Below are 19,262 nucleotides of genomic sequence, written 5' to 3' on the forward strand. Positions count from 1 at the left end.
GGCTCAGCACATCAAGGTCATCCATGGCTAACATTTCATCAGCATTCACTGCTGACCACCCAACAGTCTCTCGGAGTGGCCCTGGGCAACGCCTGTAGCTCCCAGCATATACACTGGTGCTTTCTTTCTGGCTTGTACCTCACTAGTTCCACACAGCTGGCTGGCCACCAAGCTCCCCAGATCCCTGTCTCCAACTCCCCAGGAATTACAGGAGCATGCCACTACACTTGGCTCTTGTATGTGGGTTCTGGGGATCAAACGGGTCCTCATGCTTGCACAGTGACACAGCACCCAAACTCCACAGAAATCAAAAGATAGAAAAGAATACAAGAGCCAGGATTCCTGTCAGGTGACAGTTTATTGAAAGGAAATCTTGCTTTATCCATGAAGTCATTCCCATGGAGGTAGCTGTGATAAAAATGTCTCTTCCCCATGACAACGCATCGTGACCAATCCCTACCAAAAGACCCACCAGAATATACCAACTGTCATGGTGGAATGACATTCCAGAGCAGGAAAAAACCAAATTTATAAAAGCCATATAGTGATTGTCTTCTCAACATTGCATTTGGCAACATGTATGTTTTTACACGAGATATTTTTAAGCTAGCTAAAGAAAACACTCTTGAGCAGGGTTAGTTCTTAAAGGAATAAACAGAAAAACATGTATATATAAGACGACCAAGGAATGCTCAACAGGTTTGAGCTGAGGAGGACCTGGAGCCCTAATCTCCACCTTGTCCCAGGATGCACCTGTCAGGGTCCCAGGGATGAGATGAGCCTGGAACTTACAAACCTCTCTCTAAACCTCAGTCTAGTGTTGTGCCACTCGCTGACTACACTGCACACATCTTGTCTAGCCTCCTCTGGTCGTGGGGCGTGGGTGAGGGACTCTACAAGTGTCTCCAGCGGTGGCCTCTGCTCTCCCTTCCAGGAGCTATCTTCCTTCACGTAGTTCGCCCCATGGCTACCAGAAGGAACTGACTGGAATAAGGGCTGGCTGATTTTGTCAAAGCCCAAAACAAACACCCTTCCTCGAGGATCTTGATTTTTGTCACCCGAAACTCTGGGATGAGCAGGCTGAGACATCTCTAGGCTTAGTGCAAGTATCGAATGATGACATGAGAAGATTCTAGGAGCCAAAGAATTCCTGTGTGTTCTGGGGAACCAGCCAACCAATCTCAGGCTATCACATTCCCAAGAGGACAGAGGCTCTCTGAGGCCTGGTATAGAGAGGTTCAGACTGCACCACACTCTCCTGGCTGGTTACAGGAGGGCAGGGTTGGTTGGGTTTTTTTTGAGATGGAGTCTCCTATAACCCAGGTTGGCCTAGGCCTGCAATATGTATCCAAGGCTGACTTTGAACTCTGGATCCTCCTCTTGCCACTTCTTGAGTGTTGGGATCACAGGCATACCACACCACACCTGGTTTATAGAGTTGGGGATTAAACACAGGGCTTCCTGCACGCTAGGCATGCATTGCCCCAGCTGAGCTGCATCTCTGGCCCAACATTTTTACTTCTATTCACTGTGTTTCCAGTGCCAAAGTCTGTGCCTGACACATTTTGATGGGTGATAGTACGCACTTGTTAAATGGAAGAATGGCTGAAAACAGATGTCTCTCCGTGCCCAGCTATGTTGAGGGAGACGGTGGCTCTCAGGGTGTGTAATAAGGCTTGGTTCTCTGGTAGCAAATGCTCATCTTTCAGATCCCTTCTCTTTAAATCTAGTAGGGTGAACTCTGACCTGCCGTGAACAGGACCTTCTGGTAACCTGGTCCCCAGGAGTCCCCATATCAGGAAGCCTGGGGTCTTGGCTTCAGCGTCCTGTCACCTCTGCCTTACACATAGACAACTCGCTAGGCTCTTTCATAGGTGACTGTCACAGTTATGAGGAGACATGGGTAGGCCAGGAGATATGCAGGGATGCCCAGCATCCTCCCCAAACTACCTTGGCATCATGTGCTTGCCCTGGGACCTCATGCCTTTCTGACACCTTTTCCCAAAAAAGCCCTTCAGATGGCAAGCACTCCCAATCCTCCTTCCCATCATTCCAAACTCCAGCTCAACCCCCACCCCCTGCCCTTCTTGCACATCCCCCAGCTTTCAAGAACGTCTCTGTATTCCTTCTTACATCAGCCCCACACCCACTTACTCATCCCCTGCCCCATGAGCTTCCTGGATGCCTCCCTCTTCACCCTCATACCTAAGCCCATAGGCCTCGTCTCCAGGCCCCTCCTACTCCTCCAATTCCAGGCCTCAGTGAGCTTTGCTTGGAGGTCTGCCATGGAGGAAAAGGGCCAAGGAGACGCAACAACAGTGCTCTTGTCCTTCAGGAAGCACAGCACTTGTTAAAAATCTCATCTGTCTCCCATTCTGCTTGCTTGAAAGCAATGGGGAATAGGAACCACCCTTTGCATGGTTCAGATAAAATAAGCAACCAAGGCCTCAGACTTGGCCTAAGTGTCCTTCTCCAACCATCAATGAGCCAGTTTCCCATACTAACCAATTATCGATTCCTACTGTCTGACCCCCTCTGGTTTCCAGAGTAGCCTTCATTCTCCCTCCTTTGCTTCTAGCTTCTTAATACTTGAGATCTGGTAGCTTCATATTTTAAAAGATAATCAAGATCAGTGTGTGCACTTTACAAAGAAGTCACACACTCCAAAGGCTCTGGAACATCCTAAAGGAGAACAGAGGTCCTTGAGAAGGTCTGGTTTAGAATCTGTACAGTCTATACATCATTTCATCCCTATGTGTTTCTATATCATTACAGCTGGCACTGGAACCTTTCCCGGGGCAGGAGAAGGAGTGATGGCAGACAGCAGTGCACAATGGGGCTTTGTCTTACCCCTAAATGTCCCAGTTAGGTCATCTGAAACTTCAATAGCTCCCTATCTAAGATCCAAGGTCACTCAACCACACAGAGGCCCCAGGAGGAATGTGAGGTGGTAACCGTGGGTCTGACTCCATTCACAAGCCCTATTTAGTGCCTCCTGCTCTGTCTAGATGGCTGCAGAGTCCTGTCAGGATCAACGGGCCTGGAAGCAGACTCAGATCTGGCTGGTGATCGTGCTGTCTTTGGGAAAAGCATAGCTCAGTGGGGCTTCGTAGAGGCTTCCCGCATCACTGCTGAGGTCATCGTCATCCGAGTCATCCAGTACTTTACTAGACAGTGTCTTAAGCCTGCAGAAACACAAAGGAGATGTTCCTGGACCCTGGCTAGGCCTTGTCTCTGATTTGGAGATGGAGGAAAGGAGGTTGGGCTCCTGCCCTGCATCCATATGCATGAATTTACCAGCACCAGACATTTGTCTTAGCAACAGGTACAAACTGCCTATCACTCCTGATCGATGTTGGTGGGGTTAGCCACCAACAGTAAAACTGATTTCTCCTTCTGCCTAACTCTAACATGGCTGCTGGTCAGGGTGCTTCTGATTCACTATGTATCAAAAAAACATTTTCTTCTTCTATGACAGGGTCTTATATAACTAGTCCATGCTGGCCTCAAGCTAACTATATAGCCAAGAATGGCCTTGAGGTATGGATCCTCTTGCCTCTGCCTCCTAAGTACCGAGATCATAGCTCACACACCTAGTTTATGGGCTGCTAGGGACGGAACCCAGGGTCTTCTGCCTATGAGAGAGGCACTCTACCAACTGAGCCACATCCTCATACAATAATGTCTTAATAGTTTATCAGAACACATCCTCATACAATAATGTCTTAATAGTTTATCAGAACATTATCTCTTGCCCACCGAGTCCCACTGTTGCAGCATACCACTGAGCTTGGGGCAAGTTCTCAGTCCCGTGTGGTAGGATTCTCAGTGGGCTGCAGACATGTGAGTAGAGCTGTCGGCTTGTGAGAGCTACCAGAAGCATCGGGCATTGAAGTCCAGGCACAGACAGCCTCCACAAAAGGCTAGTGTTCTGGGTGGGCATGAACCCACACTCAATCCTCACCTCAATACCCCCCACACTGGTCCTGGGGTAGGGGACCCTTCTCTAGCCCCACCCTTCAGCTTTCCTCAGAGCAGTGTGAAAGATCCTCATTCTTGGAAAGGTGTAAATGAGATCTCCCGTCAGATAGGAGATGCTCTTCCATGGTAGTGGGGATACTCTGATCCTTCTGTGCCTCAAGCTCTGCCTAACACTGGTATGAGGGTGGCTTATGTGAGACCTTATTGAACAGGTAGGGGTGACACAAGTAGGAACAGCCACCACCTCTACCCACCTTAAGCCCTTCTTCATAGAGTTGAGCTGCCCCTGCAGCTGCTCATTCACCCCTATCTGCTCCTCCAGCTCCCTCTGCAGCTTCTTCTTAGAACTTTCCAGTCGGTCGATCTCCTCTTCAGCCTCCTCCACTTGGCGCTTCATGGCTTTCAGGCGCAAGCTCAGCTGCATGAGGAAAGATGGAGCTTGAGTGTTAGCTCAATGTCCAGCTGAGCTGGAAAAGCCAGAGCAGGAGACGCCAGGGGCCCGCCTACTTCCCAGGCAACCCCGCCTCACAGAAAAAGCGAGAACATCTGTAGGGTGAGTGGAACAGGGGACTCTGCATACACACCCCGCACGCACGTCCCGGCCTGGGACACAAACTCTCATCGGAGAGAGAAGGCAGAGGCTGCCTCACCTGGTCCTTCTGGTCGGTCAGTGACAGATGCTCATCATCCACCTGCATCACCAGCTCCTTCACCTTCCGCTCCAGCCTTCGGTTGTTGAGCTGCAGATTGGCCCGATCCCTGGGAGTAGAGAAAGCAGCACAGAACACACTTTCTAATTCCTCTAATTCTCAGCACTGCAGGGAGCCCAGGCTGGAGGAGGAGATGGGACACTCCAGCTAGAGGTGCCTGGTCAGCTCAGGGTCAGAGAAAAACAGCTACACAGGAGGGAACCTGGAGCCCCAAGAAGGGCAAGGCTCTCCCAAGGCTGCAGGACCAGAGCTTAGAAGTGTCCTAAATTCTCCTGCTGCTGAGCTTAACGTTGGAAGCAAAGAATCACACACTGCTGGTATTTGGGGTCTACACCAGCCAGGGTTAGAAATCTGACTGAAACCATGTACTTATACTCCAGGAACCTTCAAGGAAGGTTCAGTATGTGTGTGAGTGTGAGTGTGTGTGTACGCATGTGCTCTAGCTGGGACTACGTGGTTAACTCAAAAATCATTTTGTTGGGAAGGAGTCTTACATCTTTCATACCCACGGTGGAAAGATCTCTCCACTCCAGGTAGGTAGTTGGTGCCTTCTGTTTGAATTCACCTGCCCACAGGGCCACAGCAGCTCCCTGCCTCTAACCTGGCTCAAACTCAACCGTTTACAAAGTAGCCTGCTTTGTTAATGAGATGCAGACAGCGGCCAACCACAGTCCACTCCTGAGTTTCTGGCCAGGCGCACACAGTGCACAGCCAAGCTACCTTATCACTGCCTACCTTGGTGGAGCTCGCTGTTCTTCTCTGAAAAATGGAGATGACGGTGAGGCTGGGTTTGACTCTACCTTCCATGGGGGCTGATAGGGGTGGGGGGAGAGCCTCCAACCCACCAGGCCTAATGAATGGCCAGAGCCTACCTGGCCCCCTGCCCCACTCCAGGCTGGGCCTACCTCTCTTCATTCTCCAGCCGGTCCTCCAGCTCTGCAATCCTGGCCTCCATCTGTACCACCAGGCCCTCCTTACTGGACCTGTAGGAACCTTCCAGGTGGATAATCCGGCTCTTTAAGTCTTTGTTCTGGAATCAGAGAGGGAGCCTGTAAGAGGCTGGGTTGGGGCGTGCTCTTTGGGCAGAAGCATACTAGGTAGAGTGAGGAATTTGGTCAGTGCCTAGGTACAGGGGTCTCTAGAGGCTGTTCCACAGAATACCTTTGAACTTAGGTCTTAGCAGGCCAAAGGAAGAAACTCTAAGCTGTTGCCTTCTGAGCCTGGGTGAAAGGGCTGGCGTGTGTGGAGTCTCCTGAGCCTGGAGGGATGGGGCAGGAGCCCCTCTCCCAGTGTTTTTCAGTGGCGGACTGACATGAATACGTCTGTGAAAGAACTGGTCTGACTGATCCTTCTCAGTCGCTTACTTTTTTAATGATGTGATTACTTTCTGTCCCCTTTACACTGGAATTGTGCCCTCCCATGCTGATGGCTTTTTCAACACTGACTGTAGTCAACCACTTCTAAATATTGTGTAAAAATCTTCCTCGACTGCTGAATCTACCTTAAGTGTTGCACCCTACTGCAGACATCTGGGGCCAGTTTCTCAGTGAGCCACCTTGTCGGTTAGGGAGTCCCCTTGAACTGGAGCCTTCTGTCCTCTCATGAAAATGACCTGGGCCGCCAGCTGAGCCCTTCAGCCTCTAAGAAGAGCTGACACTGTGGTTGAGCATGCGTCTCATCCTACCACTCACCTCAGTGCCGCACACACTGACCCTGAGGTAGGGAAAGCCCCACCACATTGCCACAGGAGAATACCAGGAACTAAGGGAACCAGCTGTCCTCACCTGTCTCTCTAGGGAAATCTTGTCACACTCTAAGTCTTGCTTGGCAGCTTTCTCCTGAAGAAGCTCGCTCCTCATCTGCTCCATCTACAACAAGCAGAGCAAAAGGGGTTGAAACTTGGTCTTCATACTCTTTATACTGACAAAGAACCAATAGAAAATCAGGCTTTTGTGAAGGCAGGGTACCCATCTCTCTGCTTGCTCTTGAGTAGAAGATCTTTTTCTTAGATGCCCTTGATCCATTGGTAGCTAACTAAAAATAACAGCAGTCACTATAGCTAACTCTGCCAATATATATAGAATTGCTCTCTTTCCATATTCATCTTTGGTCCCAGGGATGAAGACCTATTGGGTCTCCATGTCCTATGGTTCAGAGACCATAGGTTCCTAGTACCACAAGATTTATTGTCACCTGTACCTGATCTGAAAAAGTTAGGAACAGTGCTTTCTATATCTGTACCATAGAATCTGAGCTGCTCAGGCCCTAGCTCCCAGCCTCTGTGAAGCTCTGCGAGCCCACATGTGCTGCACAGTTTTGTAGTCTTAAGGAAGTGTCGAAGCCAACTACAGCACAGAGACACTGCTAACATCAAAAATGAAGATATTACCACAGGCTAGAACACCACAAGCAAACCTATTTCCCAATCTGAAGAGATTTGAGATGCTCAAATTACCCCAACTAGATTCACTCAAAACAGATCATCACCAGGGTTATTATAATCAACCTGTCAAAGGTATAAGACAAAGACAGAATCATAAAAGTAGCTAGAAGAATGTGTCAGGCCATCCATAAGCGAGGACCCACTAAACTTAAAACGGAGTTCTCAACAGAAACCTTACAGGGTAGACACTATATTAAAAAAATGAAAGAAATAACACTTAGACACCCAATACTATACCCATGTTAGTCTTAATAAATGAAAGAAAAATAAAGTGTTTCCCAGATAAGCAGCACCAGATCAGCCCCACAAGAAAGACACTAGAAATGAAAAGACGGTAACTACCATTCTGAAAACACACATCTATAAAACCCAGCAGAACAGACAAAAGTGAAGGAATCTGACACGCATGAGTGAGGAAAATCACAAAAATAAATAGTAAAGGAGATAGGAAAGAACAAATACATATAAAACAAGCAGAGTGCAGTTGACAAATGAGAATGTTACTTACTGATATCAACCTCAAGTGTGAATATGATAAATGTATCAATCAAAAAGACAGATTAACCAAATGGAGGGAGAAATAAAATCCCAACTGAATGCTGCCTACAAGAAACTGACTTCACTGGTAATGACATAGTGAATAACAGTGGAGAGCTGAGAAAAGATTATCATATTATTAAGAAACATGGAGCAACCCATGGCCAGCCCTAAAAACATGCACATGCATGCAACATTAAATGGACTCGTATATATACACACTTAATAAAGAAATATAGAAATAAAACATGAAAGCAGGAGGAGGGTTTGAAGAAGAAGGAGTGGGGGCAGGATATGATAGGGGACTGAAGATGATCAAAGCATGTCATATACATGTGTGAAATGTCATGAAATCCATTAGTTTATATGCTTAATAAATGATAATAAAGCCAGGCATGATAGTGGACAACTTGAATCCCAGCACTCAGGAGGCAGAGGCAGACAGAAAGCCACAACTGGTCGATGGCACACAGAATAAGAGACTTGGGAATATGGTAGAAAGGCTGTCAGACCAGAGGTGGTGAATGATTTCAAGGAAATCGTGTTTTTTCAGACACAACACAGGGCAGATACATATAGTGCAGAGACTGTGACATTGTGTACGAGATCTGCACAAACTCAGAATCCCAGTGTGCAGGAAGGGAGGTGGGCATGAAATGCTAGCCCTCACTAAGGAGCTATTGGCACCTAATTACTGTTGGATGAGGAAAAAAAATCAGTTTTCTTTAGCAGCTGATAACTGGCATATGGACCATACACCAGAGAAGACCCAGGGCCCAGGAGTAGTTGGCCCAGGATAAATGGACTCTGTGTTTTGTTCTCTTTTTTTTTTTTTTCCCTTAAATGAGAGGACATTGAGTTGGGTGAATCAGGCATGTGGGAAGAGTTGAGGGAGGGGAAAGGATGTGATCAAAATATACTATATGAAACTTTCTCAGAAAAAATTAAAAAGGGAAACTGTGAAGTTAGGAGTGAAATACAGTATATACATGTATGAAATAATCAAAGAATTGCGTTACACTAAAAATCGTTAGTTGTTGAAATGATGGAAATACTTCTTTCCCTAACTAGAAAATTACACACTGTAAATGTGTGTTACCGGATCACAGTGTACCCTTTAAGGGTATTCAAATATTAAGATGCGAAACCCAACCATCCAAGTCTAGTTCCCTTAGGTCATCCTTGTACAGCGCAAGGAAAAAGCCAACGATGTAAGGGACAAGCAAAGAGCGTGGGACACGCCACCAGCTACTTCCTCCCACTTGCCCCAGAGCCCTGGAGAATCACATGCTGCTGAAAGGGCCATGGTCTTACTCCTGTGACTGCTGGTAATGAATGCGGGCTCACAGCCTGCTCAGGCCTCCTAGGGGAAGCCACACTGCTTAGGGCACAGACCTGCACTCGAGGGACACTGTGCACACCTTCCATGGTGGGAAGGAACTCCACAGACAAGCAACCTGGCCCAGCTTCTCCTCCCCCACAGGACCTTGTTCACAGAGCAGGGCCTGCAGGTTCATTTGTACTTGAGCAAAGTAGCCCACGGGGCCCTTTCAGTTGCCTGGAACAGGATGTTTTGGTCACTGCCCCATCCTATAGGATGCTGTTCAAGGAGACTTCCAAGGAAGCCAGAGGATCCTGCCCTATCCTACAGAGAAGAAAAATTGGTCCCCAGAAGTGAAGGGATGTAGAAGACCGGATGCTAGTAGAGAAATAAAGTTGACAATAACAGAAGTATTAAAATGCACACAAAGTGGAGTATAGCCTCTCTCCACAGCTGTGTAAGGAACCAGATGTGTAATAGGAACAACCCTGCTCCAGCCATGAGCAGTCTGAGCCTGTTAATCCTTCTGGAAACTCCCACACAGGTGTTATCACCCTGTTTTTCTGGTGGGAGGGTCAGAATAGTGCCTAGATGAGATCTGAATGGAAGCAGCTTGGGGATTTTACCCCAAGGCTTCTGACAAAAAGCCCCCAGTCCCCCTATCCCCCAGCCACTGTCTCTCAGTGGAACCACAGACTCAGGAGGTTGATGCTTGACTACGGAAAATCCCTACAGGAAGCAGAGTGTTAGTGGGGGAATTCTGTAGCGCTCCAAGGGAAAAGTTCTGGAGTGGAGAGAGCCCTGGGTCATGGAGGACCACTACGGTAACAGTGCAAGGTCCCAGAGCTTAGACCATGCAGCTTACAGCCTCTACCAGAAAACAGACCTCCCCTGTGGCAGAACTCTAAGCAAGAGACATCTCTGAGGGTCTTCTCAGGTTCAAGTCCTCCATGGAGAGCTCCAGGAAAACAGAAAAACAAAAACAAAAAATTGTAACATTTCATACCCCACCACAACCTCTCAAAAGAGAAGCTATTAACATGGAAGTGTAAAATAAATCAAAAGAACAGGAAGGAATAGGAGATAGCCATAAAAACCCAACAGTGACAGTAGCCAGGCAGGCCGTGTTTCTGAGTCTTTTTTGAAAAAACGCAATAGCTTCCCCTCCATGCTTCTAAAAACCAGTATTATGCTCTAAAATAAATCCACCTTGTGGAGCCTCAAGGAATTCCACACGGTGTTATAGTTAAGGTCCCAAAGAACAACTTCAGCACAAACCCAGGCAGCACCAGGAGTCCTTGCTTCTGAGGACCCAGGGAAGTGAGGCTGGAGAAATACTCATGTGAGCTCAGTGTTTTACATGCTGTTTACCCTTCCACTCTATTAAATAGTCTGCATCAAAGCTCTGCGGTCAAATTAAAACAGACAGGAGCACAGCTGGCCGGAATGGATGCTAACTTACATGCAACGTATCGGTAGGGAGCGGCAGCTGATTCTAGCAGCCTGTAGCTTCAGGACACTAGTGACCCAAGCTAGTTCTCCGGTTTGGAAGCAGCAGCCTTTTGGGTTAATGAAAAGCCAGAGATATTTATGGATGCTAATAATAATAGCCTCCTGACCTGGGTTTATCAATAGGCTGTGATGAGATTGGCAAGCATCCTAAGAATTATCACCAGCCAGCTTACACAGTGGGCTCTGAGTAGCTCACACGCTAAGAGGCAGTTCTGAGCCTGGCATCACTTTAACTGAAGGAGGAAGCCCCACCTTGGTCTATCACTTTCCTCCTGAAAAGGGGCTATTTGGGGGGTCTCATTTACTGTCCCCAGGTACTGAGGAGCAGGTGTGAGGCAGCCACAAAGGAGCAGTTTCTGAAAGTAACTGTTCATGCCTCAAGCTTTACCCCCTGGGATCTGTCTGGCAGTTTCCATGGCAACAAGGCAGGCTTGCTAGTCCCTGGGAAGATGGTGAAGCTTCCCAAAGTTTGAAGTCAGTATTTGCCCCCTGCCAGCTGCCAGCTGTCTGGGTGGGATGGGTTAACTTACCACTGTGCTGTATCACCCTGGCTCTCAAGGCTGAGGGGCTGCCTGTGGGCAAACCCAACCCTGCCGTGAGCATTCAGTACCAGCAGTGGTAAGCATAGTGTTGCCCACTGAGCCAAGATACCAGCCTACCCAGCACATTTAAAACTCAGACTAGACCTCTTTCTGTTTGACCCCTTTACACATACTGAGAATCAGAAGAGGCAAAGGTAAATGCAGTCCTGTGTATTTTAAGTGCTATTATTATTATTATTAATACTATTATTATTATTAACCAAGGATGGCCATGAACTCTTCTTGCCTTCGCCTCTCATCCATGCAGGGAGGACAAGTGTATGCCACTATATCCATATTATGAGGTGCTGGGGGGGCTGAATTCAGGACTCTGTGCACACTAAGCAATCACTCTGCTAACTGAGCCACATCCCCTACCCATGTAACATTAGTCTTAACTTGAAGATCTTTAGAATATGATGCATGTGTAGGGTCATACTGTGACCCTACCTCTTACAAGCTATGCAACTGTAGGCCATGACTATACCTTCCAAGCCCCAAAAGTGGCCAAGAAAGCATGCAAGGGGCCAGCGCTCGGAAATCCTCAGTGTAGTTGGCAGTAGTCATGGACGGAAATGTTTATTTTCATGGCACTGGGAATTGAACCTGGCGCCTCCAGCACCATCTCTGGAGGCCATGAAATTACAATTCTCCTGCCTCAGCCTCCTGAGTAGCAAAGTCTGTCCTCTTGGCTCTATCAGAGAAACAAAGTTTTTGTAGAAAGAAAGGTAAAAAGTTTTTTCTGGGATTTAAAGAGACCCAAAGACAATAAAACAGTACCTCAGTGAATCTTCCTTCAGCTTACAAGTTTTCTGTTCTTTGTATGAGAAAATAGACAAGACACTCCTCACCTTTTATAAATATGGCATTTGGCCAAGTCAAATCTATTCTTTCTCAACATCAGCCATGTTTGAAAGGCAGTGTAAAAAAACATTTATCTTGATTAGAATTCTCTGAATTTATCTACTCTTCTGATTATGTATGGAAGAAAATCCCTGAGACTCAGAAAGTAATACGGGGCCAGCACATATTGAATAAACACAAGAATAATGAGAGAAGCCAGAGGCACAGAACAGAATGTTCGCACAAGTGCTTTCTCTGAGGAGCACAGTGAGGGTCTTCTGGGGCCTCTTTACCCCAACTCTTTCTTACATTAACTGTCTAGAGCACTGCATATGCTTCCCTGTTCTGCTGAATAACCTCCCACGGCTCCCCACGCCTTCAGGACACAGGCATTCAGAGCCTTAGTCATTCCCTCCAATCCTGGCCCCTCTGCTTTGCTCATGGAAACCGGAAGTGTGTGAGCATTCATTGCTTCTCAGCAACTGGTGCTTACCAGCCAATCTGCTCTGGCTCTGATGCCACACCCACTCTGCTGCATCATTTATTCAAAGCTGACACTGGGCCAGATTCCTCTAAGAGCCCTTCCCTCTAAGGTCCGGTGTGGCCTTTCCCTCCTGGGCTGGAATCCTACTCTTGGTATTTAGCACCTGCGCCATTTTACTGTTAGTTTTCTAGTTGTTAAATGTAGTTCCTCTCCTTAGGCTGGCCTAACATCACTTTGGAATTCTGTAGCTTTACCATTCTGCCACACGTGAAGTCATATTTGCTATATTTTCCAGGCTCTGGTAGCTAAAACACCATCTTTGGGAAGGGGAAGCCTAAGCTTGCCTCTAGAGCTACCTGCCACAAGACTCTGCTTAAAGTCCTTCCTGGTTCTGGGTCTCAAATCTTTCATCCTTTACTCAATTCTGCAGATTTAACTAACTCTGTTGTTCTTGCCAGACCCAAGGTCCTGTCAGAGGGCTAGCCTCTGGCTAAGGTGGACAGGACCCTTTTGTCTGGCCTGTTTATCTAAGACATCACACTGGGATGAGGGGAAAGACTGGATGTATGGGAAGAAGCAAGGACTCAGAACTTAGAAATGCTCAGTCTTAAATGGAGAACGAACAGAAAACTTTAATTTTTAAAAGAAAGCAAGAGCTGTTTTTGTTTTTGTTTTAAATCCTTCCCTGTGCTTTCCCTTTTCAGTGCCCAGCTGTACTTGCTGGGAGTCCATGGTTCATAGGATTCAAGGTGACCTGGGCCACTTTCTGTCCTTTTGTCTCTGCCTTTGTTAGGGTGTCAGGAGGTCAGAACTGATGAGAGGAGAAAGGGGTACAGTTACTAAGAATCCCTCTTCTTGCTGTGATGTGACAGGGCGCCACAGGTGCATGACCCTGGACAGTCCCCAATGGCCAGGACCTGTCTGTCTGTCCCCAAGCCCTCTCTACACGCCCGTTAATTTTAAAGGCAGAAAGCCAGACTTTGAGATAAGGGATTGTTGGTTAAGCGGGACTTTCCCCTCAATGTCCCTCTCCAATCAGGAGGCATCGAGGGCCAGAAGAGGTCAGAGATGTCCATCCACAGGGGTTACTCACCAGCCCTGGTGGCACACACCTGTAACCCCAGCACTCAGAGGCTGAGTCAGGAGGATAGAGAGGTTGAGACTAGCCTGGGCCTCATAGCAAGACCAATCACCAAAAACCATGGGGGGGAGGGAGGGAGGGAGGGAGGGAAGGAGGGAGGGGAAGCAGTATTGGTTTATCTTGGAGCTTTGGTTTTGTTTCTCATCAGTTTCTACATCAACTTGAACTTGATTTTCAATTTCTCCATTTACAGCAAACATGTACCTACTTTACTTTCTCTACCTCCCAGAAATGGCAAGACGACAATGGATAATAGAGCTAGTGGTGGCAGGTTGGGAGAGGGGAAGCCTTCAGACCCTTCTATATAAATAGCTTTTATTTGTGAGAAAGGGTCTCAGGCTGGCTCACTATTTAGCCAAGGATGGGTGGCCTTGAACTTCTGGTCCCCCTGCCTTCACTTCCTAGGATCACAGCCATGCATTACCATGCCAGTTTATGCAGTGCCGGGGATTGAACCCAGGACCCTGTGCATGATGAGCAGGTACCCTACAAGCTGAGCTACATCTTCAGACTTAATTATTCTGGGAATTTCTCAGAGCTCCATGGGAGTCGGTAGAGGAGCAGAGGCCTGGGACTGCCCGTGAGTGCCCTTCACAGCAGTCCCCATGCCAGAGTCTTTATCTCCTCCAGCATGAACCTCAAGTTCTTGGCTCAGTGGAAAATTTTCAGCATTGATCACTGAGGCGAGCAGTCACATCCCATGACTCGAATGCCCAGTGAGAGGAAAAGGCCAAAGGCATTCTGGGACCAGATACCTCACGGTTCTGGGCCAGTGGCTGACCCAGTGGAGGTACTGCGTTCTGGTTCAGCATGGCTGTGTTTTCTCTTGTGTATACATGATGGAACTGGAAACTGGTTTTAACTGCCTGGAGTATTAATAAGGTGACAGTTCTTACCATTCCTCCCACTGTGCTTATAGCACAGGGAACATGGACAAAACAAATCCATGGGCATTTCTCTCATTATGCATGCTTAACAGACCTTGGAATGCCCTGGAGTTAACACGGCTGCTCAGCCAACCTGGCGGGAACTCCTAACAAAACAGCTCTGAGTCCAGTAAGAGAACTTAGAAAACAAAGTAAGGACTTTGGAGAGCCAATGCCAAGGTTGAGCTGTCCACCTGTGTCCTGGCATTCGGGAATGTCTCTCTCTAAACCCCTGCTCCCTGGGCTTCTGAATGCTACCCCACCACGAGTACAGCTTGGGAACCAACACAGAACCAGAGCCCAGTAGCCTGGCTCAAAGTCCCTGCTCGCACTTCCCAAGGACACCTGTGTACATCAGAATCGGGGGTGGCAAAGGAGCCAGTGACCTTCATCTTCAGCTCTGAGCAGGGACTGCCAGCTTAGTGACCATGGCCCTTCTGTCCCGAACCTCCAGCCTAGTCACCCTGAGTTGAACAGACGATGCTAAGCTCTTGGCCTACTGCAGCTAACACATTGCTTCCTGCCTCAGCTCTAGGAAATTCCCTCACGTTTCTGACCCCTTCTCTCCCGGTGGCTTACAGTGGCAAAGACTACAGAGCCTGCTCTGTGAGGGAGATAGTCTCCTTGCTCCGAGTCCTGAGCCTCTCGTGCTTCCTTGCCCCACAGTACCACGCACGCACTCAACCTCCGACGACCCCCTCGTACCTGCTCCCTGCTCCATGTGATCCTCTCCGACAGCAAGTCAGCGTTGGTTCTTTCTTCTTCCAATTCAATCTCCAATTGGGACACCTTGTCCTGAGAAAGGAAAACACGAACTGGTGACTTCAGTTAGACTGACCTGCGTTAGGAGCATGGGGTGCTCATGGACAGAAACCCAAAGAGAAAATGAGAGCTGAGTATTGTTAGGGCTTGGGAACATAAGGCATCTATCTCTTTTCCTCTCTCCTTTCCTTTGCTCCTTCCTAAAGGGTCTCACGTACCCCAGAGTAGCCTGGAACTTGCTATGTAGTCCACAGTCACCTTGAACCTCTGATCTTCCTGCACCTCCCAAGTGCTGGCATTACAAGATTGAGCCACTGTCTACAGTGCTTGAGACTGAACCCAGAGCTTCACGCTTGCTAGGTAAGTGCTCTACTAGCTGAGCGACACCCCCAGCCTTTATATGTATCATTTCTTATAGTATCCAAAGCAGGTGTTTTAAAAACATGTTTTGTTGCTTTTGTGATATGATTGGGCATGCAAAAAATATACAAAAGGAGAAAAAGCATTACCCTAAGCCCCGATGAACAAAACAAACCCACTAAGGATATGTTAGTACCTGTCTTAAACCAGCCCCTACTAGAGTCAACATATAGGGTGGGAAGCCATCCTGGACATGCCTACAAATACCTCACACTCAAGGGCTCACTCCTGTGAGCGCAGACACATGCTTCTGACCTGCCTCCTCTCTACAGTGCCTGTGAACTCAGCAGTGGACGCCCACAAACCCACACTGGATTGCACAGGACAGTGGAGGCCAATTCTGGTAAATTCACCATCACAGAGTAATGACAGCTTATTCCTCTGGACTCTATTAAATATCACTGGAAGTTAAGAGAGAAGCATTTCAAAGTAGTTTTATGAATGAGAAAGAGGTTCCCTCCACTCAGAGTGGAGGGGACTTGAGCCTGGGTTTCTTCTGTCCCCAGTAGATTTTTCATAGGCCTGGGTAAACCTGGTCAGGGACGCTTTCTGAAATGTATATTTCTAAAACAATGTTTTCATTCTGTTTTATGTTATGCATACAAGTGTTTTGTCTGCATGCACATCTGTGCACCACATGTGTGCAGTGCCTGTGGAAGCCAGAAGAGGGCGGCAGATTTCCTTGGACTGAAGTTACAGGTATGCCACCATATGGATCCTCAGGAAGAACAGCCCCTCATTCTTAACCACTGAGCCATCTCTCTAGCCCTGACAGATGCTTTTTAAAAACTACGACTTTGACTTTTTAAAGTCAGAACTTGTGTGTAAGTATAAACTATGAACTACCAGAATTGACTGACAACCAGGGTGGCTTTGTAAACAACAGCAGTGAAGCTCTTGGTGTGACTGATGAACTGTCTGTGAATGAACAGCTATATCAAATGGTGATCAAAGCCTCCCGGGAGGACCCCTGAGATGGCTGACCAGGTAAAGATGGAGGCTAGAGTTCAGACTCCAGGACCCATGTGAAAATGGAAAGCTGACTCTACAAAGTGTCTTCCATCCTCCACACTCATGCACATATACACAGTAAGACGGCTGGAGAGATGGCTCAGTGGTTAAGAGCACTGTTCTTCCAGAGGTCCTGAGTTCAAACCATCTGTAGTGAGATCTGGTGCCCTCTTCTGGCTTGCAGATACATATGCTTGCAGAATGTTAAATATATATAATAAATCTAAACAACCAACAAAAAAACCTATAAAGAAACCCAAAAGCTCTCCCTTAGGAGCAGAAAGTCCCAGAATTAACTCAGGACATGGTCAGCTGCTGCTTGAAGTTGCCTATTCATCCAGGATAACCAGAAATTGCAAAATATCTATAGAACTTCAACTACCTGCAGCTGAATTTATAGAAAATGTTCCTGTGGGGAGCTCCTGAGACCTGAGCATTAGCTACGTTTCAGTGAAGGAATGGAAAAGGCACAAGTCATAACAACATGGCCCTGCCACCTCTGAGAGCAACTCCTCTCAGATGCCTTTCATGATGGCAGGACCACCCACCCCACCCCACCCCCAGCCGGAACTGAAGAACAAGTGCAGAAATGCCTTCAGTGGCGTTTGGCTGTACCACTGCTTCAAGGCCTTCAGTGACCCAACGGAAATACCTTGTTAGTCCGAATATTCTGGCCTCAAGGGAGATAATCTGACAACTCAATCTGATTTCAGCTCAAATCCCTTATCTTTAAAGATCCATTTCTTTATTTTTAGTTAGGCATCTGGGTGAGGGAATGTGCATGTGAGTGCAGGTGCCAGCAGAGGGCGCTCATTGGATTTCCTGGAGTTGGAGTTGCAGGAAACTCTGAGCTGCCCACAGGGTGGAACTGAACTTGGGTCCTCTGTAAGAGTAGTGTGTGCCCTTAACTGCTGAGCCATCTCCAGAGCCCAAAATTATGTAGGCTCTTTTCCTGCTCCCAATTCATACTGTCCAGACAATATCTGAGTTCTAAGCCAGGGCCCATCATACCAAGGGTCTTTGTTCTCTATTTGATTGGTTTCCACTTGAGGGGTGGGGGTGGGGGTGTAGAGGTCAGTGCCTGGTGTCTTCCTCACTTATTCTCTATCTAGGAATGACCTGGCCAGCCCCAGGGACCCTCCTATTTCTGCCTCTCTGGCACTGGGATTAGAGATGCTCACTGCCATGACCTGTGTTTTGCATGTGTGATAGGGATCTGAACAGAGGCCCTCAGGCTTATATGGCATATATTTTACAATGAGTCATCTCCCTAGCCCATCCAGTTGCCTTTGACCAGGTTGTCTAGGTCCTAGAATGATCCATTTCTAGTTCACTAGGTTGACCTTAGCTTATCCAAAAATGACTCCCCAAAGAGATCAGAAGTAAGATACTAGAGAAATATGGCAACCCCATAAATAAAGTAATAAAACTGCCATCAGTTTTCTCTGGTCTGAGAGAGGCCCATCTAATAAAATCTCCACCGGTTAAAACTTCACTCACAAACTGCAAAGCACCCTGGAGGTTTTAAAAGCTATTTCTGCTCATATACAAAGCTGAATGGGAAATTCATTGATTTTGAGTTTAAGCCTTCTTTGCTGGCCTTGAGCACCAGGCCTGTCTTTTATCAAAATCCTGACAATGCTAACGTTCCCCCCCACCCACCCCGGTTGATCTTTTCTCGGTCTCTCTGGTACTCTCTGAATTCCACTGGAGAGCAGAACACACGTGTGTTTCTGGTTTAGGGTCATTCCACTCTCACACCTCAGAAGTCGTGGCATTTTCTTTGTGTGGGTTTGTTTCAAGTGTTGACTATTGGCTTGTAAATCCTCACCCCCAGCTGGGAACTGCTTTGGGCAGTTGCAGACAGACTACCTTGGAACTGGGAAATAGCAATGAATTGGACCACAGTTTTCTGATAGCTTTGGCAATGATACACACTCAGCAAGATGGGCCAGGAATGAGACTGGACTCTGGTTTAGACAGTGGTCCCCGATGTGCAGGGTAGTTTGGGGGTCTAAGGCACAGTGTGGACCCTGACTGGACAGTCGGCAGTCTTGGAGCCTTTGTAAGGGAACCATTACTGAAGGGACACAGCACCATCAGCTAATTTCTTTGGGGAATAACTTGTATCCTCTTCAAAGCAATGGAGCCATTAGACTAAATCACAGATCAACTCCTTCCAGCCTAACTCACTGCAATATGATAAGCTGCCCTCCATCCCTGGCAAAGAAAGGATGTTGATAATATCAAGCTAGAAAGAGTAAAAAGCCCAAGACTTTTTATATTCCCCTGGCAGCCCAGACGTGTTCTCCTCAGCCTGGCCCCAGCCCCGGAACCCACAGCCTGTTTTCCGCCCCTCCCCAGGTGCCCACAGTCTGGCTGGCTCTCGTCCCCCGGGTGCCCACAGCCTGGCTCCCGCCACCCCGGTGCCCACGCACCTCCATCTGCTTGATGAGTCGGCTGCGCCCACCCTTGAGGTGACTCTTGGCCTCCAGCCACAGCCTGGCTCCCGCCCTCCGGGTGCCCACGCACCTCCATCTGCTTGATGAGTCGGCTGCGGTCATCCTTGAGGTGACTCTTGGCCTCCAGC

The 19,262-nt window shown here is 47.9% G+C and overlaps 1 protein-coding gene across 4 annotated transcripts in view; it reads right to left on the reverse strand.

The window, feature by feature from the left end:
* Positions 1–339: 339 nt before the first annotated feature.
* Cgnl1 (cingulin like 1) overlaps positions 340–19,262 on the reverse strand; it is a 148,840-nt gene continuing 129,917 nt past the window's right edge. For all 4 annotated transcript variants that reach the window (XM_021207347.2, XM_021207346.2, XM_029543545.1 and 1 more), the window contains 6 exons: positions 15,185–15,274; positions 6,476–6,559; positions 5,597–5,721; positions 4,632–4,740; positions 4,236–4,399; positions 340–3,185 (listed from right to left, as the gene is read on the reverse strand). In XM_021207347.2, the coding sequence (XP_021063006.1) occupies positions 3,053–3,185; positions 4,236–4,399; positions 4,632–4,740; positions 5,597–5,721; positions 6,476–6,559; positions 15,185–15,274 (705 nt within the window). In that variant the 3' untranslated portion in view covers positions 340–3,052. The remainder of the gene's footprint in view (positions 3,186–4,235; positions 4,400–4,631; positions 4,741–5,596; positions 5,722–6,475; positions 6,560–15,184; positions 15,275–19,262) is intronic.

Source organism: Mus pahari, chromosome 10 (assembly GCF_900095145.1).
Source record: "Mus pahari chromosome 10, PAHARI_EIJ_v1.1, whole genome shotgun sequence".
NCBI classification, from domain to species: domain Eukaryota; kingdom Metazoa; phylum Chordata; class Mammalia; order Rodentia; family Muridae; genus Mus; species Mus pahari.